This window comes from Acinonyx jubatus, chromosome A1, assembly GCF_027475565.1.
Source record: "Acinonyx jubatus isolate Ajub_Pintada_27869175 chromosome A1, VMU_Ajub_asm_v1.0, whole genome shotgun sequence".
Taxonomy (NCBI): domain Eukaryota; kingdom Metazoa; phylum Chordata; class Mammalia; order Carnivora; family Felidae; genus Acinonyx; species Acinonyx jubatus.
In genome coordinates this window covers 170,936,253-170,961,344 of record NC_069380.1, presented here as the reverse complement: position 1 = coordinate 170,961,344, position 25,092 = coordinate 170,936,253, and the positions used below count along the sequence as shown (strand labels likewise).

Sequence of the window (25,092 nt, the reverse complement as noted above, 5' to 3'; positions counted from 1 at the left end):
TCTCTCTCTCTCTCTCTCTCTCCCTCCCTCCCTCCCTCCCTCCCTCCCCCTCCCTCCCTCCCTCTTTCAACCCCTCTCTAGCTTGCTCTCTGTCAAAGTACATAAATAAACTTTAAAAAAAAAAAAAAAGGAATAGTAAGTCATTATAGATTAGCGGTGTTCACCATTAATTGGAATATTGGAGATGGTTTAGTCACGCCAGCTATTCTGGCCCTAGTATCCTAAGGCAACTTAAGGCACATTAAGTCACCCAAAGACAATTGTAACTTGAATTGAGGTGTCACGATCATTTTCTCCCCCAAATACTACTTTCCCTAAATTCCTTAAGTTTATGAATTATCTTGCTTCTCTACACCAGCTGTCTCTGTCCATACTTCATTGACCCTGTGAAAATCAGCCCTATGCCAGATCTCTTAGTCTCTTCCCCATACATCTAGATAGTTGGCTACAATATGGATACAAATTAAATCCTGCCAATCATGTATTATCATAATATAGGGAAGACACAAATTCGTATGGCTGTTGGCTATTGTTATGGTCAATAAAGGTCATGGAGGGGTGCCTGGGTGACTCAGTCGGTTGGGCGGCTGACCCTTTGGCTCAGGTCATGATCCCAGCATCATGGGATCAAGCCCCATGTCAGGCTTTGTGCTGAGTATGGAGTCTGTTAAGATATTCTCTCTCTCTCTCTCCCTCCCTCCCTCCCTCCCTCCCTCCCTCCCTTTACCCCTCCTTTACCCCTTTACCCCTCTGATCCTCTCCCCCACTCATGCTCTCTCTCCCTCTCTCTAAAATAGGGGGAAAAAAGAAAGAAAGAAAGAAAAAGAAAGAAAGAAAGAAAGAAAGAAAGAAAGAAAGAAAGAAAGAAAGAAAGAAAGAGAAAGAAAGAAGGTCATTGCATTATGAGATCATCCTACATCAGTGTTTCAGCATCAGCATCCTTTATCCAGCTTTATGGGCTGAGATGTAGGGTCATTGACAATGGAAGCTTCTTACTTCTAGCAAGGCTGTGATGGAAGCCTCAGACACTATAGATCTTCTGTTGAAACAGTCATATATTGTTCCTAGAGACATTTGTGGAGGCCCAACCTAGTACCTTCAGCCTGTCCAATGTTGTTGTTGTTTTTTTTTTTAAGTTTACTATTTTGAGAGAGAGAGAGAGAGAGAGAGAGAGAGAGAAATCATGAGTGGGGGAGGGACAGAGAAAGAGGAGGAGAGAGAGAATCCCAAGTAGACTCCATGCTGTCAGCATAGAGCCCAATGCAAAGCTTGAACTACCAACTGTGAGATCATGACCTGAAGTTGGACACTTAACCAACTGAGCTACCCAGGCACCCCTCCAATGATTTTTCTAAGCATCAGATTTCTTATATCAAATCTGACCAATTTTGGAGAGGTAGTAGTGTTATGTATGGATATCAAGGCAACCGAGATGCATATTCAGGCCACCTTCTCAGAATTCTGATAATTTATGAAGTTCTTTTTCCCAACATGGACCTTAGCTTCCTCCAACCTTGTGAACCTCTCATGGTTTTTATGGGTCAGGAATTTAGGAAAGGCTTAGCTGGACAGTTCTCTCTCAGGGTTTGAAGGGCTCTAAGACTCTATCCCAGGGCCTCCTTCCTTTTCCATCTACACTAGGCATTCTTTTCTAGCCCATAGCCTTATTTATGATTGATATATTGATGATTCTCAACTTATATCTCCAGTTCTGACCTCTCCCTTGAGCTCCAGACTTGAATCTTCAACTGACTACTTGATATCTCTACACATGTATCTGATAGACCACTCATGTTTAACATAGCCAAAGAAAAGTCTTAAATTCTCCTCCAAGGCTGTCTTCCTCCAGTTTTCATCTCGTCTTAGTTTAGTTGCTCAAGTTCAAAACCTAAGAGTTACCCTTGACTCCTTCCTTCATTCTCTCACATCAAATCAAAGAAATTGTGTATCGGATCTACTTCTAGAACATAACTCCAAATCCATGCACTTTTCTCTGTCTCCATTGCCAACCTCCATTGCCATCTCCATACAGTCTACTGACACAATGATCAGAGTATTCTTTCCAAAACATAAGCCAGATCTTATTGCCTCTTCTTGCACTAAAAACAAAATCCATAGTTCAAATCATGGCTTCTGAGGCCTTGTATTCATCCAAAATGATCTTGTAGGCCTCACACTGCCTCTCCAGCTTTATTTCCTACCACTTTTGTCTCATTCACCATACTCATGCCACATTGACCTCCTTTCCCTTCTTTGAATATGCCAAACTCATCCCTGCCTCAGAGATTTGGCACTGTCTCAGGCTGCAACACTATTTCCCCCAGACCTCCTTGTGGCTGATGTCTCCTAAGATGGTCTTCATTGACTGTGTTGCCCCCATCATTCTCTAGCACTGATTTTGTTTTCATAGCATTTCTCCCTCTCTGTCACTATTTTGCTTTTTATTTACTTTGTACTGTGTTTTGTTGATATGGCCCCAGTGCTGACACATAGGATGTATTCTGAATATATATTTGTGGACTGTGTGGATATACTCTGAGGCCAGAGAGGTGCCTCTTTATTCATTTAGTAGTTATTTACCAAGTTCCTGCTATGGGTCAGGTATCATACTAGATACTGGGGATACAAAGTCATAAACAACATGGTCTCTGCCCTGTTTAGTCTTTGGAAGTCAGATTCTGAATATCTTTGAAAAAGAATTTCATTGGGGCACCTGGGTGGCTCAGTCAGTTAAGCGTCAGATCAGGTCATGATCTCGTGGTTTGTAGGTTCGAGCCCCGCATCAGGCTCTCTTCTGGCGGTGTGAAGCCTGCTTCAGATCCTCTGTCCCCTCTCTCTCTGCCGCTCCCTCTCTCTTTCTCCCTCGAAAATAAATAAACATTAACAAATTATTTTAAAAAAAGAAATAAACTTAAAACAGTAAAAGAATTTCATCTCCTTTAATTAAAAAAAAAAAAAGAAAGAAAGAAAGAAAGAAAGAAATCCAGCATCTCCAGGTCTGGAGAGGATGGCTGGACTCTTACTCCTGGGTACCATCTCCCCCTTGTGGGCTTTGCAATCCTTTTTTTTTTTTTTTTTTTTTTTAACGTTTATTTATTTTTTGAGACAGAGAGAGACAGAGCATGAACGGGGGAGGGTCAAAGAGAGGAAGACACAGAATCCGAAACAGGCTCCAGGCTCTGAGCTGTCAGCACAGAGCCCGACGCGGGGCTCGAAGTCACTGACTGCGAGATCATGACCTGAGCCGAAGTCGGCCGCTTAACCGACTGAGCCACCCAGGCACCCCCTTTTTTTTTTTTAAGTTTATTTATTTTGGGAGAGAGAGAGAGAGAGAGAGAGAGAGAGAGAGAGAATCCCAAGCAGACTCTGTGCTGTCAGCACAGAGCCCAACATAGGGCTCAATCTCAGGAACTGTGATATCATGACTTGAGCCAAAATCAAGAGTTGGACACTAAACCAATTGAGCCACCCAGGTGCCCTGAGCTTTGCATTCTGAGTAGCCTCTCATTCTCCCTTTAAAATAAAAGTTCTGGGACAGAACATCCAAGTCTTGATACCAGCTTAGGTCTTGATCTCAGGGTTGTTAGTTCAAGCCTCAAATTTGGCTCCACACCCAGTGTGGGGCCTACTTAAAAATTAATTAATTAATTAACTCTGGCCCAGATATGTTGACAGATCCACTTTCCTTGGTTTCTCTGAACCCAGATGAGCCTGGCAAAGTCTTTCACAAAAATTTACCAATCACCATAAGAGAAAAATGTGGAAATAAACAGATTCTAAGGGGCAGAAATACAGCCAGACAATAGCCTTTCTGCCCAAAAGGGCTGGCATAGATAAGCTTTAGATCTTGTAGAGTAGGGAAAGTCACCTTAAAAGTTTCCTACCAAGAATCTCCCTCCAAGGCATTTTGGCCATGTTTTGCTCCAGAGTGAAAAATATAAAACATGGGCTTGCTGTCCCCTCATGGTTTTCTGAACTCTGCCCTGCCTCAGATTATTGGTGTCATTATAGAACTCATGCCTTGGGTGAAATTTTACTTCTCCCCAAAGGTAAGGCTTAGTTCTCTGGGCCCAGTGATTAAAAACAAGCTAATATGGGGGTGCCTGGGTGGTTCAGTCAGTTGAGCATCCGACTGTTGGTTTTGGCTAGGGTCATGATCTCGTGGTTTCTTTCTCTCTCTCTCTCTCCCCCTTCCCCCCCTCCACCACTCACGTTCTCTCCCTCTCCCTCCCTCTCTCTCCCTCTCCCTCCCTCTCTCTCCCTCTCTCTCCCTCCCTCCCTCCCTCTCCCTCCCACCCTTTCCTTTCCCTCTCTCCCTCTTCTCTCTCTCTCTCTCTCTCTAACTCTCTCTCAAAATAAACTTAAAAAAAAAGAACAGGTTAATATCATAGGTACCTAGAGTGTAGAACTTGTGTAATATGTTAGCTGATTTTAGGTGTTTCAAAGTCAGATCAAGAACAGTGAGAAAAAATTTAACACATATCAAGTTATAGAATAAGAAATACCCTGGAGGGGCTCCTGGCTGGCTCATTCGGTTAAGTGTCCAACTTCAGCTCAGGTCATGATCTCACAGCTTGTGAGTTCGAGCCATGCATCAGGCTCTGTGCTGAGAGTTCAGAGCCTGGAGCCTGCTTCGGATTCTGTCTCTTCCTCTCTCTCTCTCTCAAAAATAAATAAACATTAAAAAATTTAAAAAAAAGAAATATCCTGGAGCATCTAGCTGACTTAGTTGGTGGAGCATGCAACTCTTGATCTTGGGCTTCAAGCCCCATGTTGGGCATAAAGATTACTTAAAATAAAATCTTTAAAAAAAAAAAAAAAAACCTTCACAGGTACAACATAGAAAATAATTAATTTGCTTAGAACCATAGGACCCAAAAAAGAATTTGACATATAACACTGACAGTGAGCATGCACTAAGCCAGACATTGCACTGCTTTGTATGGAAAAACCACAAGGAGAATACATTCAATGAGATACAAGTTACTAGTACAGTAGTCTCCTTTATTCATGGGGGATATATTCCAAGACCCCTACTGAATTCCTAAAACCACAGATTGTACCAAACCCTATATACACTGTGTTTTTTCCTATATACATACATACCTATGATAAAGTTTAATTTAGAAATTAGGCACAGTAATAAGAGATTGACAACAATAACTTAGTAAAATAAAACAATTATAACGATATACTGTGGGGCGCCTGGGTGGCTCAGTTGGTTGAGCGACCGACTTCGGTTCAGGTCATGATCTCACAGTGTGTGAGTTCGAGCCCCGTGTCGGGCTCTGTGCTTACTGCTCGGAGCTTGGAGCCTGCTTCGGATTCTGTGTCTCCCCCTCTCTCTGCCCTTCCCCTGCTCATGTTCTGTGTGTGTCTCTCTCTCAATAATAAATAAACGTTAAAAAAAATTAAAAATAAAAATATATATACTGTAATAAAAGTCATGTGAATGTGGTATCTCTGTTTCTCTCTCAAAATATCTTACTGTGCTGGTGAGATATGGTAACGTGAAATGATAAAATACCTATATGGTGAGATAAAGTGAGGTGAATGACGTAGGCATTGTGACACAGCATTAGGCTACTATATTGATGTGTAAGAAAGAAGATCATCTGCTTCCAGACTGCGGTTAACTGTGGGTAACTGAAATCACAGGAAGTGAAACTGCAGATGAGGTAGGACTTCTGTATCCCCATTTTAAACAAAGGAAAACCACAGGAGGAGATTAAGCAATTTCTATAAAATCACACAGTAACAGTAACAGCTGCAGGATTTGAACCCAAGTCAACATGCCTGGGGAACCCAAGATCCTAACCGTGGTTTGTACCATACACATTTAACTGGTATTAGATTATAGTTTATGTTTACTATATAATAACAGGATTAATTTACCTTTTTTCCTGAAGGTAAAAGATTATCCAGCAGCATCTTCTAATTGATACTTATCCTCCAAAACTTCTTTTCAAATCTTCTGATTTATTCAAAAGAAACCAATTTTTAATGTTTCCCTAATAAACAAACACATTATTTCCATACAAAAAGAATGTTCTAGTCTTTTAATAACTAAACCGCAATGCAATTTTCTAACCAATTCTGTATGTACAGTTAGTTATACCAATGTAAATTCTTAAAATCAGAAAATGTGGGGCACCTAGCTGGCTCAGTAGGCATCAAGTATGTAACACTTGATGTTGGGGTTGTGAGTTTGAGCCCCACATGGGGTGTAGAGATTACATAAAATATTTTAAAAATAAAATACAATAAAATAGTAAAATCAGCAAATGCTGTTGATCTTCTAGTGGAATAAATTTGGGGGTGGCTTCATTTTTAATTCCACAGAAAATGTTCACATATAATAAAAAGATAAAGAATTTATCATTACAATTTTTTTACAAAGAATGAAAAAATGATTCCCTTTTCAAGTCTTTCAATCTTTCTGATTCTATCTGGGAAGAAGTCTCAGGTGCTGCCATGTCTCAACACCTCTCTTCATAGTTGCTGCTCTCTTATTCTTTTAAGGGAGAGCTCCAAGCCTGTCACCAGTGTCTGGCTAGAATTATTTCATTTTTATTGGTATCTAGTTTAAGTTTATGATCTAAAGATTCGTTTTTTTAAAAAAGAAAGAAAAAAAAAACAGGAGGGGAGAGGCACAGAGAGAAGGAGAAAGAGAATTCCAAGCAGGCTCCACACTGAGCCCTAACACAGGGCTTAATCCCACAACCCTGGGATCATGACCCAAACCATAATCAAACACGCTTAACCAACTGAGCCACCCAGGCGCCCTTAAAGATTCCTTTTTAAAAGAATTTATAGCATGGTGATTATAGTTAATGCTGTATTGTATATTTGAAAGTTGCTAAGAGAGTAAATCTGAAAAGTTCTCATCACGAGAAAAAGATTTATAACTATGGTGACAGATGTTAACTAGATCTATCATGGTGACCATTTTGTAATATATACAAATATCAAATCATTATATTGTATACCTGAAACTAATACAGTGTTATATGTCAATTATATTTCAAAAAAAATTACTTAGTAAAGAAAATTGCCTTACACGAAGTTGTAAAGTAAGTAATTAGGTAAGTGATGTGAGAACATAGCATGCGTCATGAAAACATAGGTGAGGAGTGACAAAGCTTTGCCGAGATATGATGGTATGGCATTCCGTTACTCAGTGCCTGTGTTTGAGAGGGTTCAAAGATGGCACTGTTGAAGCAGGTTTTTAACTCAAAGATTTTTTTATTTTCCTCTCTGTAGTGGAGCACATGATCCAGAAGAACCAGTGTCTCTTTACCAATACTCAGTGTAAGGTTTGCTGCGCCTTGCTAATTTCTGAGTCCCAGAAGCTGGCACACTACCAGGTATGCCACTGTACCTTTAAATACTTTACTCCCCCCGCCACACACACACACCAAAAAAAAAGAAAAACTTTACTTTCCACACTCCGTGCCAAGCCCTCACTTCCTTCTTAGCCACCCAGACATCACCTCCATGCATGTTGACTGTGACTTGAAGATTGACTTAATTTTTTGCATCTCATTTCTCCCGTCCAAATCAAGATCATTATACTTACGTCTTCCTTCTCAGCTTAATGTAGTAGAAAGTATGCACTTTGGCTTTAAATAGACCGAGTTAGAATCACAGCTCTGCTGCTCATCTTGGGCAAGAAACCTCACCATCTTCAGCCTTAGTTTCCTTATCGGTACAACAGAGATGATGATAATTTTCTCATAGATTGCTGTGCAGATTAGATTTGATAGCATTTAAAGTGCTTTAAACAGAGTAGGAACTCAATAAACTAGGTTTCTTCTCCCACCCTCTCAAAATTTTTGTGAGGATGAATCAAATGAAAATCTAGTGTTTTGGAGTGCCTTGTTAGATATGAAATGGCATTTGGCTATCTTTGATCTTTTTCCTGGGTTCTTGCAGAGCAAAAAACATGCCAACAAAGTGAAGAGATACCTAGCAATCCATGGAATGGAGACATTAAAGGGGGAAACGAAGAAGCTAGACTCAGATCAGGTAATCCAGCTGCCATGTTGAGACCACTCGCTTTCTGATGAAGCCAGCAGGCAGGTTGGTGTGGTGGAAAGAATGTGGGCTTTGAGTCAGACTGAATTGGCTTCAAATCCTAGCCATGTTGTGTGACTTGGACAAGTGTTGTTACTTCTCTGAGCCTTGATTTCTTCCTCCATAAAAATGAGGATGTTAATATCAACATTTTAGGATTTTTCCAACCTAAAATGAGGGAAAAATTATCAAAAGCACCAAACACACAGCGGCTCAGTATATGGAGCCATTGTTATGCATTACCACCCAGTGGTTTATTGGAGCAGGACCAAAAGCTTCTCATTTACTACTCAAGGAGAAAAAGTGGAAGGAAGCCAAGCTGCTTGCTTTCTTGAAATGGGAGGGAAAGAGCTGAGTTCAGCACTTGAATGTTTTGAATAAACAGGTGGAAGAAACAACTTTCCAAATGCCTGTTCTGATTGAGGTGTAAATGCATTGCTTTTTGTCTTAGAAATACTGTGAGAATTATGCTGAAACAATCCTAATCCCTCAAGGGTACCATTAATTTTGTTTTATGGGAGGTTGTTCAAATGTCATGGGATGAGAAGTAGCAGACTAGGGCCCTATACTAGCTCTGCAACTTATTGGTTTGATGACTTTGGGCAAATCACTTAATCTCTCTGTACTTTATTCATAAAATGGAGATAATAATTCCTACCTTTTAAGGGTATTGTAAGGTAAAATTACAATTCTTGATGGATGCTCAATGAATGAAAATTTACAGATAGCCTCCTATTACAGTGTTCACAGGCGTGGAAGGGCCTTGCTCATCTCTTCTCCAAATTCACTGGACCCATCCCCTAGTTGCCCTTCTGCTTATGATTTAGAATTCAGAGAGACAAGATCAACTCTGGGACCCTAGACAAGTCACTTCACCTCTTTGTATCTTGATTACTTCAACTCTCAGGGTGGCCCAGTAGTTCAAATGAAGTGACTGACTTTCTTCTTCCTCTGCAACAAAGAATTATTTACTCCAAAATGTCAATAGTGCCAGGATTTAAAAATCCTCTTAGAATGAATACTTTATTCAGAGATCAGACCTCAGAGAGAGGCTGGGAGCTCTTAACATAGGCTTGAAATACATTGTTTTCTGGTGTAATCACAATCAACAAATAATATCTGCTTGTTCAACAAATCCTGAGCATCTACTATTTGTCAGACTCCAGCAGGGTGCTAAGGATAGGAAATAAAGATGAGTCCAATGGTCCATACCCAAACACTGCACTTTGGTTCACAGAAAAGTCTCCTAAGCTATGACACTGTCAGTTTGGGTGACAAATGCTATGATAGAGATCTGTTTAATGTACTCTAGGCATGCAGAGGAGGAACAAGATTAATTATTTTCTGAATACTCACACAAAGCAGCTCAATAATTGTGTACTGAGTTGAGTAAAAGTCTCCCAGAAGAAGTGACATATATGTATGAGTCTTGAAGGCTAAGCAGATATATGCCAGGCAGGAAAAAAGGAAGATCATTCTAGGGAGCAAGAATGACCTAAACAAAGCAAGGAAGTAACAGGGAATAAAGTGGAGAATGGTGAGTAGAGCCTAAAATGAAGTAGCTGGAGAAGGATCCAGAAAGGTAGGTTGGGGTTAGTGTGTGAAGGGGGCCTTGAATGCCCATTCTTCTGTGGGCAATGGGGAACCATGGAAGATTTTCTGGCTGGGCAGTGGCGTGATCAGACCTGTGTTCTTTCTCCCAACCAGAAGAACAGCAGAAGCAAAGACAAGAACCAGTGCTGCCCCATCTGTAACATGACCTTTTCCTCCCCTGTCGTGGCCCAGTCGCACTACCTGGGGAAGACCCACGCAAAGAACTTAAAGCTGAAGCAGCAATCCACTAAGGTGGAAGGTACTGGTTTTCCTGAGTAGTGCTGTATCGGTACCCCTCCCATCCTCAGGGCACCAATGCCAATGTCCAGAATGCAATGCCTAGGGCCACAGACTTGGAGAGGTCGAACTTTTGAGAGTCCTTAAAAATACCAAAGTAGGCCCAGCTAGATTTAAACGCAGTCTCAGAGTTGTGCTCACCTAACTTCCCTTTCTTTGGTTACATCAGTTTTTCTTTGTAGAAGTGTCTTAGCCCTGAGCTTTTGTCCTGATGAATAATTATAATCGAGAGTGTCAGAGTCCTCCAGGCCATGCATACCATGAGAGCATTCTATCTCTTACCTCTCCCACTTAGATTTTTCCCTCCCAGCATCCACCTGCCATTATTACCATGTGTTCCAAGTTGAAAGTTAAATCCTTGTCTTTTTCGTGTGCTCAGGTTATGCCCTGTTCTCTTCAATCCTCAAAGCTGCCTGTTCTCCTCAAGACAGGGACTTGCTTTTCAAAGCTGAATACTTGAGTGCTGCCACTACTGCCCAGCAAGCCATGTTTGCAACTGCCATGAATTCATTCCAGTGCGTTGACTTCTAAAATAGTCCCCTTTATCTTGTCACCACTGTTGCTCAACCCTCGCTTTCATCTCATTAACTCCTGACTTTCTGGGATTTTTAACCTCCACTAACTGCAGTTTTAATGTCTTTTTTTTTTTTTTTTTTTTTGTAATTTTTGCTTCTTTATCTTGGACCAGGAAGTAGACTGACTATACTATTTATAATACTTATTCTTTTTTATAATACTGTATCATGAAAACAAGACAACAATGTTTCAGAAGACTTTGAAGATAAGGTGAAAAATTACTCATAATTATACCCTCTTAACACACCCAAATCTGGTTATTCATGCTATGAAACAACAGAATATGGACTTTGAAGCCACAGACATGCAGGTTTAAATCCTGATGCTGCTATTTACTATCTATATGACTTAACTTCTTTGTGCCTAAGTTTCCTCACCTGTAAGATGTTAATAATACTATCTATAGGTTGTGAGGATGAAATGTATTTAAGGAATCTAAGACATAATAGATGCTTAGTAAATGACAGCTGCTATCATTAGTATTATCACTGTCATTAAGATAGCCCACAAGTGGAATCCCCTTATAAAATGAAGTCTTTGGTGAGGCATCTACCACCTGGAGCATGTCATTGGCCTTGCTTATGGTTTGTTCATCATTAAGTTATACTAGTACTAATTGCTTTTGTTTGAAGTCGGTGTTGGGGGGTGCCTGTCTGGCTCAGTCAGTGGAACATACAACTCTTGATCTTGTGGTCATGAGTTCGAGCCCCATGCTGTGTGTAGAGATTACTTCAAAAAAATAATAAAGTCAGTGTTGGTACCATTCATGGTACCAAAAAGATTAAAACATTAGGCCAAGAGAAAATAGCTTAAGAACAAAAACTTTATAAGGTTATTTGTCTTTATATGGATTGATCTTTTCTATAAATGGGAAAATTCCCTGATATATGCCAGGTCCCAAAGATTCCATACTTAAGAGGTTATTTTCCGTATTCATTTTCAGCCTTTGCCACGTACAGATATGCTTTTATATGGTTGTAATCATAGTGCATGTACTGTTTGTATCCTGCTTTTACTTTTCATTGAATTTTGTAGTTTAAGCACATTTCTATGTTTTTACATGAGTTTATAACTATATTTATGAAGTTAAACATGTTTCTAATGTGAAAGTAATAGAAGCATGTTGTAGAAAATATGGAAAATACAGATATATGAAAAGAGAAAGTACGCATAATTTTGCCATTCAGAGGTAACCACTGTTAATATTTTGGAGTATTGTTTTTCCTATAATCTTTTGTTATGTGTATGTGTGTATATCTGTGTGTATAGTTTTATGTATGTACAGATTAAATCCATATATACGTGCATATAAACATAGAATACTTTAAATAACCTTATATTTATAAAAATGATGCATACTCATTGCGAATAATTCTAGCTGAAATGATGCAAAAAAGTACAAAGAAGAAAATAAAATATCCCCCAAATCCTACCACAGAGAAACACTGTTAATATATTAGTGACATTTCAAAATGCTACTACCCACATATGATTGTGCATATATCTTTTAACAATGGTAAGATCATATTGTGTGTAATTTTCTTTTATACTCTTTCTGTTTAATATAACATTTGTATTTCCCCATGTTATTAAAAACTTTTTCATAAACATTTTAATGACTTTATAATATCCTATCATAACACCATTCCTCTAATGTTGAACATTTTCCCCCTCCCCTTTTTTGATATTTATAAATAACAGTATAGCAAACATCCCTGTAGAAAACTCTTTCCATATTTCAAGCTATTTCCTGAGAGAAGACTCCCATAGTTATTTTTTGGATGTCCGTGAAGCGGTTCCTCCAACTTAACCATTCACCTCTGATGCTTCAGTATCTTTTAAAGAATGGCCTTTTATGTCTTTTTTTTTTTTTTTTTTTGCCTTTTATGTTTTAACGACCATTATTATCTCTTTTCTGATGTCAGAAGTCTCTATTCATTATAGAAAAGTTGGATATTACTGAAAAGCACCCTTTTACTCTATGCTTTTGGCCTTTTTTCCATGCATCACCAGTATGTTTTTTCGTTTGTTTTACAAAATTGAGGACATAAGAAACAGATTTCTGTATAACCTGCTTTCTTTTTAATGTAACACCACATATTGAATGTTTTCTCATATTATCAAATATTCTACAACATGTGCATTACTTTTCAAGCAACTTGCTGAGCAAGCATCTGAGCCACCTGTCTGAGTGCTGCTGAACCCCACTCCTCTTCCACCATTGGTGGGGGGGGTCTAGGCCACATTTTTAAAACAGTGGTTACTGGGTTGACACCATTCTAGCCACATGGACTCATTTGTGAGTCTTGGCATCCACTTTATAAAGCAGCTGTGTGGCCTGCCAGGAGTATCAGGACATTTGTTGACCCACAGGGGACTCATAACACACTCTGATTACCTGAATTCATTGACCAGAACCAAGGATGTTTTCTGAAGGTAAAAGCATGGACTATAGCCCTCTCTCAGGTTTCCCTATCACACTCTGGCAGCCTGGCATAGCGAAGAGGGCATAGTCTTTAGGGTCACACAGATGGATTCACTCACTACCAGGGTAATCTTGGGCAAGTCTCTTTACCCATCTGAGCCTTGATTTTTCTCTATAATGTGGTAAGATGATATTTATCTCATGGGGTAGTTCTGAGGACCAAAGGAGGAAATATATGTACAAAGCATGTAACTTAACGTCAGTATCATCCTCTCTTTCTCCTACTCAGCCTAGAAGACAGCGTAACCCAAAAGGCCTCCTCGTACGGTTACCTTTTCTAAATGACCCTCCCAATCCTCAGGCTCTCAATTACTACATCTGTGCATTGGCTCCCAGTTTTTTGTCCCACTTGCTGTGAAGCTCTGGGGAATTCTGAGGGATAAAAGAACTAGAAACATGTACATTTCTAGACTGTTATAATTTGACAACTGGATAGCAGAAGTGCAGAACCTCCTCAGAATATGAGGAAATCAGGATTCATATGCCCAAAGTAGTGAAAACTGCTGACCAAAGTAGCTGGTCTTTGAGCTCTCCCAAATCTTGCCAGTTTTCCCAATTAGATAAGACTTTCACTGTGTGATTCACACAGGCAGTGCTACATCTGCAAGTGTGACTAGTGACCCAGCCTTTCTTTCCATTCAGCATACTCGAAAGCTTGGCACCTTCTGGGTCTTTTTTCATTGTTTCTGTTTGAACTCTCTCACCGCAGCTCTGTCGAAACGCCTTACAAACCCTTTCCTTGTGGCCTCCACCTTAGCCTTGCACCAGAATAGAGAAATGATAGACCCAGACAAGTTCTGCAGCCTCTGCCATGCGACTTTCAACGACCCTGTCATGGCTCAACAACATTATGTGGGCAAGAAACACAGGAAACAGGAAACCAAGCTCAAACTCATGGCACACTATGGGCGGCTGGCCGACCCTGCTGTCACTGACTCATCAGGTAAGGGGGCCCAGCTCACACCGAGAGCTGAATCAGGGCTTGAGGACTAGAGTTCTCCAGACTACCAATGCTGTCTTTTCCTCCTTACATCTCCCCTCACAGGCATTGCACCCTCAAATGCCTGCAGAAACCAGATAGGAAATAAAAATAAGTAAATGAGCATGACCAGCTGAAGAGTGCATGCCTCTCCTAGCCAGCTCCAGTTAGTTATTACCAGATCTTTCAGTTTTTCAAGGAATCTAGAAAGTCAGATTTGTTTAAGAATTCCCCTCATTTTTGAGGCACCTGAATGGCTCAGTCAGTTAAGTGTCTGACTTTGGCTCAGGCTATGATCTCATAGTTCGTGAGTTCAAGCCCCACGTTGGGCTCTGTGCTAACAGAGCCTAGAGCCTGCTTCGGAATCTGTGTCTCTCTGTCTCTCTCTCTGCCCCTCCTCTACTTGCATTCTGTCTGTCTGTCTCTCTCTCAAAAATAAATAAACATTAAAAAAATTTTTGAAAAAAAAGAATTTCCCTAATTTTTAGGGGGCCTGGCTGGCTCAGTCGGTAGAGTATGCAACTCTTGGTCTCAGGGCTGTGAGTTGAAATCCCATGTCGGATGTAGAGATTACTTAAAAATAATCTTAAAAAAAAAAAATAGAATGCCTCTCCATTTTAAATGTGTTACTAAATTTAAAAAATGTTAAACCGTGTATGAGCCAAATCTGTCTGCAAGCCAGATTTGGGCCAAGGGCCACCAGTTTGCAACCTCTGATTTAAGCTCCCTGTCATCCATATTCCTTGTGTGAAGGCCCTCAGCAGCCTCTGCCAGATATTAGAGTGTCCTCAGGGCCCCTCACTTCTCAGCAGTTGAGGCCTGCCCATACCCCACTCTGACTCAGAGAATATTAGCTTTTACCCTGACTTCTAGATGCCAGTCAACATCACAGGAGTAAGTATTCATGAAGAGTTAAGAGCCCTTCCCATCACATTAACTTCTCAGGGCTTATAATAAGAGTGGAGGAGGGGAGATTATTATTTTCTCTTTCATTCAGTCAGTAAATATTTATTGAGTACCTACTGTGTACCCTCTTTGGGGTACAGTGGTGACCAAGACTGACACAGTGCCTGTCTCATGGAGCCTACATTCGTATGAGTCCTCAGGGTTTCCACTCAGGCCATGGAGATGCAGCACCAGTCAACATTTGAGGTCCCCATGGCATCCAAGTACAAACAACTTGGCCTCAGGGAACCTGCTACTTGGAGTCATCTGTGCTCTTGCCACAGTCTTAGAAAGGTGAACACCCAGATACTGTAGATGTTCCAGACCACATATGGGCAAGGGAGATCATGCCTCTCTATCAATCCCCAAACCCAAAGCAGCCTTACAACACAGGTTGTCCTTGAGCAATACTGACACAGATGAGATGGGTGCGAAATAGTGGCTATGAAATATGGGAAGGTCCCTTTAGCAGGGTGCCAAGGAGTGCTCTTCCAATGCCACTGAAGGACCCTGCTTTATAAATCTCTTCAAAATTAAGTGCTTGGTGTTCCCATATGCAGGCAGTGCCTTCCTCTTTAACAGGATCAGCCCCATATGCTGAGAAATACGGGAACTTCAGAACCAAGCTCCTCAGAACCCTCTGTGACACCCTCCTATTTTGGCCTGAGACTGATAGGGACAACACAGTATCCAGCTGGCACGACCCAGGGTTCTCTTGCAGCTGACTCTTCTTTGCTCCAGCTCTTGGCCATCTTTATTTGGCCCTGCTCTGGTCATATCCTCATTCTCTCTTGTCCACTAGCAGGACTCAGGCACTGCCATGTTTAATTTTTTTTTTTTTTTTAATGTTTATTTATTTTTGAGAGAGAGAGAGAGAGCATGAGTGCGTGAGGGGCAGAGAGAGAGGAGGACAAAGAATCTGAAGCAGGCTCCAGGCTCCCTGCTGTCAGCACAGAGTCCAATGAGGGGCTCAAACCCACCAACCGCGAGATCATGACCTGAGCTGAAGTCCAAAGCTTAACCGACTGAGCCACCCAGGCCCCTCCCCTTTTTTTTAATGTTTGGCACTGCCATATTTTAGGCTGGTTGTCTTAACTTGTACCCGTTCTATTCTTTTTATTTTTTAAGTTTATTTATTTTGAGAGAAAGAAAGTATGAGTGGGAAAGGGGCAGAGAGAAAGGGAGAGAGACAATCCCAAGCAGGCCCTGCACTGTCAGCATGGAGCCCAGTGCGAGGCTTGAACCCACGAACCGGATCATGACCTGAGCGGAAGTCTGATGCAAGTCAGATGCTTAACCGACTGAGCCACCCAGGCACTCCCCCATTCTATACTTTTATCTCAAGCCAAAGTCTCCTTCCTATATCTACCCCTCCCTTTGCCTAAGGCTGATTACCAAACTTAATCCTAGAACTGTATCCTGGATGCTTTTTTCTTGCTTAAGGCATCTGACTGCTTTACAGATCAGCCACAATTTTTCATGAAAACCTAGGCAGGGGGCAGGGGCATCACATGCCTTTTGATATTAACATATACATTATAATTTAATTCCCACAGCATTCCTAAAAATAGGTATGATTTTCTCATTTTACAGATAAAGAAGTTGAGACTCAGAGTGACTTGCTCAAGGTCATAGAGCTGATAGGACCTGATGTTGATAAGTGAGAACATCAATATGTGTCTCTAGCTCTGTCTGGCTCCAAAACTTACACTCCTTCCTCCTGCCTCCGCTCTGAGTGTACTTGGCAGGAGGCTTTCCAACTGTAGGACATCAGAGGCATTGAACTCATTTTGACCCCCTTCTTACCCACAGAGGTGGAATGTTGACCTAGGATATGCAGGCAGTGACTTCAGCTAACAGGGATTCCACCTTAGCAAAGGTTTTAGGTTTGTTAGCAGCTTGACTTTTCCCTGCTGGCCTCTGTTGAAGCTTGTTCATTCATTCAGTCAGTCAGTCATCCTTTACTTACCTGTGGCTGTTACAGTCCAGACCTTAGGCTAGGTACTCTCACATGTAATTGCCGGATTTAATCCTCACAGCAGCTCTGCTGTGCAAGTTTGATTGTCCCCATTTTACAAATGAGGTCATTAGGATCAGAAAGATGAGGAGATTTTTCCTGGGTCCCACACTAGGCAGCACCTGAGCCACATTGAAATTTGGGTTAAATTCTATAGTGGGTCCAGAGAATAGTTTCCATGGGGCTCCTGTCAGAGTGTCTCATGACAAGTATGGGTCAAATGTGAGATGATCCAGAGTGTCCAGATCTCTTCCCCAAGGGGAAGATGCAGCGTCTACCAAGCAGATCAAAGACTTGAAATTTGCTTTATATTCCTGGCTCACATTTCTCTCATTTATCCAAGAATGCTAAAACTAAAGCCTGCATATCATTCAGGCAGCCAAATCCTTCCAACTGTCAGAGCATTCAACACTCACCCCAGGTTACTGGAATCTTCCTCTGCTTTACCCCATCACTTTCTTTCCCTGCTTAGGGCCTTGCCTCCTACATAGAACAGGGCTGCTTTCTCTGCCCCATGCTGATCCCCGAGTCTCTTCAACTATGCTTAGGACAGCTTTTCAGGTCTTGTTAAGTTCGTATATAGTCAAAGAGTGCCTGAGTGGCTCAGTCAGTATCCAACTCTGATTTCAGTTCAGGTCATGATCCCAGGGTCATGGGATCAAGCCCTGTGTTGGAGCATGGAGCCTGCTTAAGATTCTCTCTCTCTCTCTCTCTCTCTCTCTCTCTCTCTTTCTCTCTATCTTTCTCTCTCTCTCCCTTTCTGTCTCTCTCTCCCTCTCCCTTTCTCCCTTTCTCCCTTTCTCCCTCTCTCCCTCTCTCCCTCTTCACCTCTCCCTCTGCCCCCCTCCCCCGCTCAGGCACGCACTCACTCACGCGCACTCTCTCTCTCAAAACAAAAAATCATATATAGTCAAGAAATATTTGCTAAGTGCTTTCCTAATATTTGTCAGGCATTGTATATATGATAGTAAACAAGACAGGTGTTGTCCATGTTCTCATGAAGCTTAGAGTTTAGTAGAAAAGACAGGCATTGAGCAAATAACTGCAAGTGTGACAAGCTTTAGAAAAGGAAACAAATGGTGCACATGGCTGACTCAGTTGGCAGAGCACACAGTTCTTGATCTCAGGGTTGTAAGTTCAAGCCCCATATTAGGTGTAGAAATTACTTAAAAATAAAATAAAAAAAAAAAAAAAAAAGGAAACAAATGGGACAACTTAAATTGGAACAGGGATCAGTGAAGGTTTCCCAGAGTGAAAGGAGGATAATGTGGGGCAAAACGATCCTGGGGAGATGACGGAGCATCCAGTCCTGGTATTGTTGGTCATGTTAGGGATTTGGGCCTTAACCTAAAAGCATTGGGAAGCCAATGACAATTTAAGCATTATTAGATCATTCTGCTTACAAAGTGGAGAATGGTTTGGAAAAGGGAGGAAGAGGAGTGGGGAGACCCCAGCAATGACGGTATTGTAGTAATTCATACTAGAGAGGATGGGAGCTTGGACTAAGTAAGGTAGCAGTGGAGGAGATAGACAGAAGTAGATGGATTCAAGAGCTATGTAGGAAGTGGAATTGTCAGGATTTAGGGGCGTCTGGGTGGCTCAGTTAAACATCCAACTCTTGATTTCAGCTCGGATCATGATGTCACAGTTTGTAAGATTGAGCCCTACATCCAGCTCCGTGCTGTCAGTGTGGAGCCTGCTGGGGATTCTCTCTCCCCCTCTCTCTCTCTGCACCCTTGCTCACACTCTCCCTCTCTCACTCAAAATAAGTCAATGAACTTAAAAAAGAAAAAAGAATTATCTGGATTTGGCCATCAAATGTGGGAGGTGAGGGGGGCCTGGCTGGGTCAGCCTTCAGAGCGTGCAATTCTTGATCTCGGGATTGTGAGTTCAAGCCCTACATTGGGTGTAGAGATGACATAAAAATAAGATCTTTACCAAAAAAAAAAAAAAAAAAAAAACCAAAATGTGGGAGGTGAAGGAGAGGGAATAGTCAAAGATGATAACCAGATTTAGTCTTAAGCAATTAGGTGGATGGCCAGGTTTTGTCAGCTTGGAGTTAAGATGCCCATGAGATATCCAAGTAGGCAGTTGGATATATAGGTCTAGAACTCAAATGAGAGGTCTGGGTTAGAGATATTGCCATTTTGGTAGGTCAGTAATTGTTAAATATTAGTGGTTTCATATATTTTAGGTGGTAATGAAAGTCAGCAGAATGAATGAAACCCCTAGAGAGTTTAGAAAGAGAAGAGCTGAGGGTCTAAGATTAAGCCTTCTGCAAATGCTGGCCATAAATGTCTAAAATGGACCTGAATTCTGATTGCAGTAATATTCCCCTTAAATGCTCTAAAGGGGTGTGTCTTCCAGGAAATACCTGAAGATACAAAGGAACATCGGCTAGCTAATTGGAGTAGAGGAGATCATTGGTGTTCTCAGCTACAGCTGCCATAGAAGGCTGGTTAAAAGATACTCTCCACCTCTTTGCCAGACTGATGCATGGAGCCCATAAGAGTGAAAAAATACTAGTAATAAGAGCTCACATTTGTTGAGCACTTACTATGTGTCAAATGCTTTTATTTAAATCATTACAGTAACTTTATGAGGTTGATACTAATATTAACCTCATTTTATAGGTAAGGAACCTGAGTCTCAGAGAAGCCCCACTTTTACAAATGAGGAAACCAAATCTCAGAGAGGTTAAGTAACTGGCCTGTGGTCCTACAGGTAAGAAATGATAGAGCTGGGATTTGAGCCTAGGTGATCTCACTCCAGAGCTGTGAAACTTTAGGGTGGCAGATGGTTAGAAGAGTGTCAGAACCAGAGGGCTCTTGAAGTCATGTGTACAGCTGCCTTTCTTGTACAGCTAACATCTGTCACGCTAGAATAAGTACAGCCTTTGTGGTCAGCCAAGCCTGAGTTTGCCACTTACTAACACTGTGTTCTTAGACATGTGACTTTGCCTTATTTTCCTTTATAAAATAATGATAATGATTTTCCCAGGAAAATCATTATGAGGGTCAAGCAAAATTATATAGCGTGCATGGCCTATATCAGGTACTTAGTTAATGATACTGGCTTTTATTATAAGTATTATGGTTATAAGTTATGGTATAATTGACTTACAGTTGAGAAAAGCTGAGGATCAGAAAGGGGAAGGGGTTTAGTCAAGATCACATGAAGGCAGAGCCAGGAGTCCAGCTCCATATCTTGGCCATGTGGACAAAGGCCACTTTGTCATTGGATCAGCCCTGGTAGTAAGAGTGTCTGTGAGCCCCAAGATAGGAAGACTAGATTAATTTTCATAGCAGGCATTCTCATTAATTACTGTTATTGCAAGCCTAGGGAGAGTGGCAGTTTCCCAGAGATCTCTCAGTGAAGGGCATCCTTAATGAGGCCACTTAGCACAGTCCAGGTAAAAAGATACACCAAATGTCACCTCTTTGTTCTGTCAATCTTTTATTTACTCAACAGACAGCTACTGTAGACCAGGTTCGATTCTGGGACTTGGGGGTACAGAGGGGAGTGAGGAGGTTCCCAACCCCAGAAAGCACATAGGCACACAGCCAGTGTCCCCTGCGCATTGAGGCCTCTGGGATTCTCATCAGGGCCAACCACCTAATCTCACCCCACCATCCATCCTCAGAAGGGCATTTACTGTCAAAAGCAGCAGTCCCCAGGTCCCTTGTTCCTGGATAACTAAGTATCTTGACTTTTATGTGTGTTTCAGCTGGGAAGGGTTACCCCTGCAAGACGTGTAAGATAGTGCTGAACTCCATAGAACAGTATCAAGCTCATGTCAGCGGCTTCAAACACAAGAACCAGTGAGTAATCTTCCTTTGAAATTCAAGGGTCTGCTACAAGAACTCAAGGCTTCTAAATCAAAACAAAGCCAGGTACTACTTTGCTAAAATGGAATCCTGGCAGCCTTTTCTCAGTCAACAGAAAATCAATCAGTTAACAAAAGTGTCTCCTCTGTAAGTTTTTCCTCCCATCAGCTTCTCCACAGCCTTTGGACCTGCCACTGAAGGTTTGAGTAGAGAAACTTAAGACACTTTCCTTGGCGGTCTCCTAAAAGTACTTAGATTTCCTGCCCTATAGCAGTCTGACTAGGGAAGTTTCCCTTCCCTCAAGCCTGTCACTGGCCTAAGAACCTAGTCTCTACTGCCATCAGTTCTATGGCAAAAGCTCCCTCTCCAGGTTATTACCAAATATGACCAGATTTGTTCATTCATTGATCAAGTATTTATTGAACACCCTCTGGGTGGTGGCCAAAACAGATCCAGTCCCTGCTCTTGTGACCTTACGTTCTGATGGGAGGAGACAAACAATAAACGAGTAAACAACCAATAATTACAAATTCTGATAAGTGCTTTGAAGGGAAGAGGTAAACACAGTCATCTGTTCATGATAACCTTGAAAATGACTAACACTCTTTGAACCCCTGTTCTGTTGCAGGGCATATGCCAAGCAAATCCTCTCAGGTAATCCACACAACAACCCTAGGAAGAAGGTATTATTATTATAGACAGAGGCAACCACCATTCAAGTGATACTATGAGACAGAGCCTATAATTCAAACTGAGTCTTGTCTGGCTCACAGCATGCTTTTCTAGGGCATCATGCTAACAAGGAGGTTATGGCACCGTGTGATATGAGGAGGCTAGGGCCTGGTAAGGGGAGGGCTTATGCAGTTCTGTCTCTTCCTCTCAGAAGGGAACTGGGTAGTGTGGACAGTGTGCTACAACATAACTTTCTGAGATGAGAATATACTCATTTTATAGATAAGGAAATTGAGTTTCAGGCAACCAAGTCTAATAAACTGATTTCTTTGACTTAAATGGTAGGTTCTGCATTGTTCACAGAGCTGAATTAACTAAAGGTGGTGGAAACACAAAATATTAGTCAAAATGTCCTTGGTCCTCTCCACTCTGACTGAAGTTTCCCCTCCCACATTGCAGCAGATCTGAGGACTTTTGAGGCTTCTTTTAGATATGGACTTGAGACAAGCCTGCACAGTCCAGCCTGGGGCTCACTCCCATTTCAGCACATCTCCCTTGCAGCTTGACTGGTGGCAGTTTCAGCATACAACCTGGAGACAACCAGAGCCCTACCCTGGGGGTGCCCAGTCTTGAAAATGCTAGTATTTACTCTTTTCTTTCTATATTTTCAGCTATGTGACTTTGGGTGAGTCAGTAAACTTCTCTGAGCCTCCACTTCCTCTTCTGTAAGATTATAGCTACTATTTGTTGAACACCTAAGTTAATTTCATTTAATTCACAGTAGCAGCTCTGAATTAAGACACACACACACACACACACACCCCTTTACGACCTGAGGAAACCCAATGTCAGGTAGGTTAAGTAACTTGCCCAAGCCACTTAGTTACTTGGAGTTAGACCCAGAATTCAAACCTTTTGATTCCAAAGTACATTTATTTTGCTCTGCCATTGCATATGGGGCTCATTATCCTCACCTTATGGGATGACCTGAGAGTTAGAGATAAAGTATGTGAAATGCTGGTACCAGAAAAGGGAACTATTAGAGGTAAGCTTTCATTCATTCAACAAATATTTATTGAGTACCTACTATGTGCCAGGTCCTATATGGAGCACTAGGGCTACAGTAGGAACCAGGATCAATGCTGTTCCCTGATTTTTTTGGATCCCCATCTAGTGGTAGAAGCAGATCCTAAACAAATCCATAAACAAATAAGACAATATCAGTTATTACTAGGTACGCAGAAAAAGTGGGATAGAGTGACTGGAGAGCCACTTTTGACTCAGTGTGAAGGAAAGAATGATCAGTCTGTACTATCCAGGTCATATAGGGCCCTATAGGCAGAATAAATGGTTTGGTAGTGGAGAGATGTGGGCTGCTGTCCTGAACCTGCCACACTTTTAAAAAGCTTAAGGATGGAGGGATGGTCAACAACAACATAATTATTTAATTTTAAAAATTAAAAAAAAAACAAAACAGAAAACAACAATAAAAAGCCTACTGGGGTCAGGTGACTTAGACTTTCTGAACTTTAGTTTCCTTATATACAAAACAGGGGTACTATCCCCGCCTTGTAGAATTGCCATGAAGATTAAATAGGATGCTAGAAGCAAAGCACCCAGCATTGTGCCTAGCATGCAGTGACCCTCAGTAAAGGAGACCTGGTCACCTTATTACTCCAAGGCCTTGGAAGAGCTGTACTATCTTTAGAAAATTACCTGGAGCACCATCATAACCACCACAAACTGACCCTGTGTGTTTATTCCTTCTCAAACTACAGGTCACCAAAAACAATGGCATCACCCCTGGGCCAGATTCCAATGCAAAGGCAGCCCATTCAGAAAGACTCAGCCACCTTGGAAGACTAGAGGTGTTTCTGTCCAGCACCCCAGGTTGAACCAGCCGTGAGCCAGCTTCCCGTGACCATGGTCAGCCCTTGGCTCCCTCTTCCTCCTTTCTTATACCTGGAGAACACATAGGCCTTAGGCAGGAGTGGGCCACAGATAGCCTCTGATTGGTCCAGGCTAATCCACCCCTGCTCTTCCCCTTTGGAATGGGCCCTCTAGGTCAGGACAAGGGAAGGGGGTGGATCTTGAAAGGACTTGGGGCCTCACAGAATAGTAGTTTGGAGGATGGCCTTTCCCCTTCCCCAGCCTCTTTGGGCCATATGTCATGAGCCCCAGGCCTGTCTTTCCTTTGCAGGTCATTTTTGAACCAGTCTCTGCAGCTAAAGAACTGAGCTGTCCCTGGGCTCCAGGCACCTCCAGTGAAACCTGGAGCTTTCACACCAGAGTTCTGCCTAGGTAGGAAAGGGCAGATGGAAGTGGCTGCCCTATGGGAGCTTGGAGCTAACATGACACACTCCCTTTCCCCAAAAAGTGCAGGCTTTCCTGAGCCTGAGACCAGATGCTGGCCAGTTACACAGTTTTCTGCCCACTGTGAAGTCTCCTCCTGGAGCAATGACACAGTCCTGGCAGAGCAGTGCTGTCCTTCTGCCTCTTCTCCACAGTTCCTGAATGGTGCTAAGGATATGCATCAGCTGGGGAAAAGCTAGAGCTGGAGGAGGCCTCAGTATCCAGTGGGATTATGAAAGCTCTAAGAGGGGGGCCTTTTCCCCTCCCCCATCAGAGAGGTGCTCTGACCCAGGGTCATGTGGGAAAGCCCCCACATGCAAGTTTTCTTGATGATTCTGTGCCCTTAAAAGGTGAACTATCTCATGCCAGCCAGCTCAAAGGTCCATGCTGCTCCTTGGCTCTACTAGCCCTCTCCTCCTCATGTAGGAGACCACCTGTCCAGGTTGCTGTGGTGCTAGCCCTCTTCCATTATCCACCAGGAGATTCCTGGGTACCAGGGAAAGAAAGGAGAGCCAGTGCAGGTTTCTGCAGTGAGGAAACAGGTGTTCCCCAGGCCCCAAACCTAGATATCTCCAACTCTGCTGTCTTTTACGGCCTGGGATTTCACTGGGAGTGGATATTTCCTTGTAGCTTTCAAGCGGGAATTCCAAGGAGTGTCACCATCATAGGCCCCCCTTCATTGAGTCAAAGAAGCCCCTAGCTGCTGTCGTGGCCTCTCCCCCCCACCCCCACCCCCGCCCCATTGCCTATCCCTTTGCCTGTGAAATGCCTTTATGTATTGTGTATGGGTGTGTGTGTGCGCGTGCTTATGCTCTGTCTCTTGGTCACTGAAGCATCTAAATAAAGAATTTCTCCCATGAGCCAGACTGCAACTTAACAAACCTGGGATTTGGGGCCATATTACCGTTGGATCTAGTATGTGTGTCTTGACCCCTCACCCTCAACCCTCTCATACTCCCAGGGCTCTAAATACTGATCTAAGGAGGTGGGACAAAGATAAACTTTAATTATTTGGCAACCTGTGGGAGACTTCCCAGGTGCCCTAAACTTAATACAACGTCATCCACTTATCCATCTCCCCCTGTCACAGAGGGTCTCATGGAGGTCGTTAGAAGGTTTAAGATGAGAATCTACTTTGTTTGAGAGGATCATTTGGCTGTTAGGTGGAGAAGGAATGCAGGGGAGCAGGATAAGAGATAGATAAGGAAGCCAAAATGGAGGTTGTGTCCAGTCTGGCTCTCTCCAGGCTAATGCCTTCAGGACAGAGACCTAA

The 25,092-nt window shown here is 42.2% G+C and overlaps 1 protein-coding gene across 8 annotated transcripts in view; it reads left to right on the top strand.

The window, feature by feature from the left end:
* Positions 1-24,679, top strand: part of ZNF346 (zinc finger protein 346) — a 30,049-nt gene extending 5,370 nt beyond the window's left edge. Inside the window, exons 2-8 of one of the 8 annotated variants that reach the window (XR_008300214.1) lie at positions 7,264-7,367; positions 7,936-8,028; positions 9,784-9,928; positions 13,737-13,970; positions 19,602-19,692; positions 20,696-20,789; positions 23,246-23,290. Coding sequence is in view for 7 of the 8 variants with exons in the window: in XM_015072724.3 (XP_014928210.1) it covers positions 7,264-7,367; positions 7,936-8,028; positions 9,784-9,928; positions 13,737-13,970; positions 20,696-20,789; positions 23,246-23,333 (758 nt within the window). In the remaining variant the exon portion in view is untranslated. Of the gene's footprint in view, positions 1-7,263; positions 7,368-7,935; positions 8,029-9,783; positions 9,929-13,736; positions 13,971-19,601; positions 19,693-20,695 lie in introns of all 8 variants that reach the window. The other 7 variants (XM_015072724.3, XM_015072727.3, XM_027035372.2 and 4 more) reach the window with 7 other exon arrangements.
* Positions 24,680-25,092: the final 413 nt, after the last annotated feature.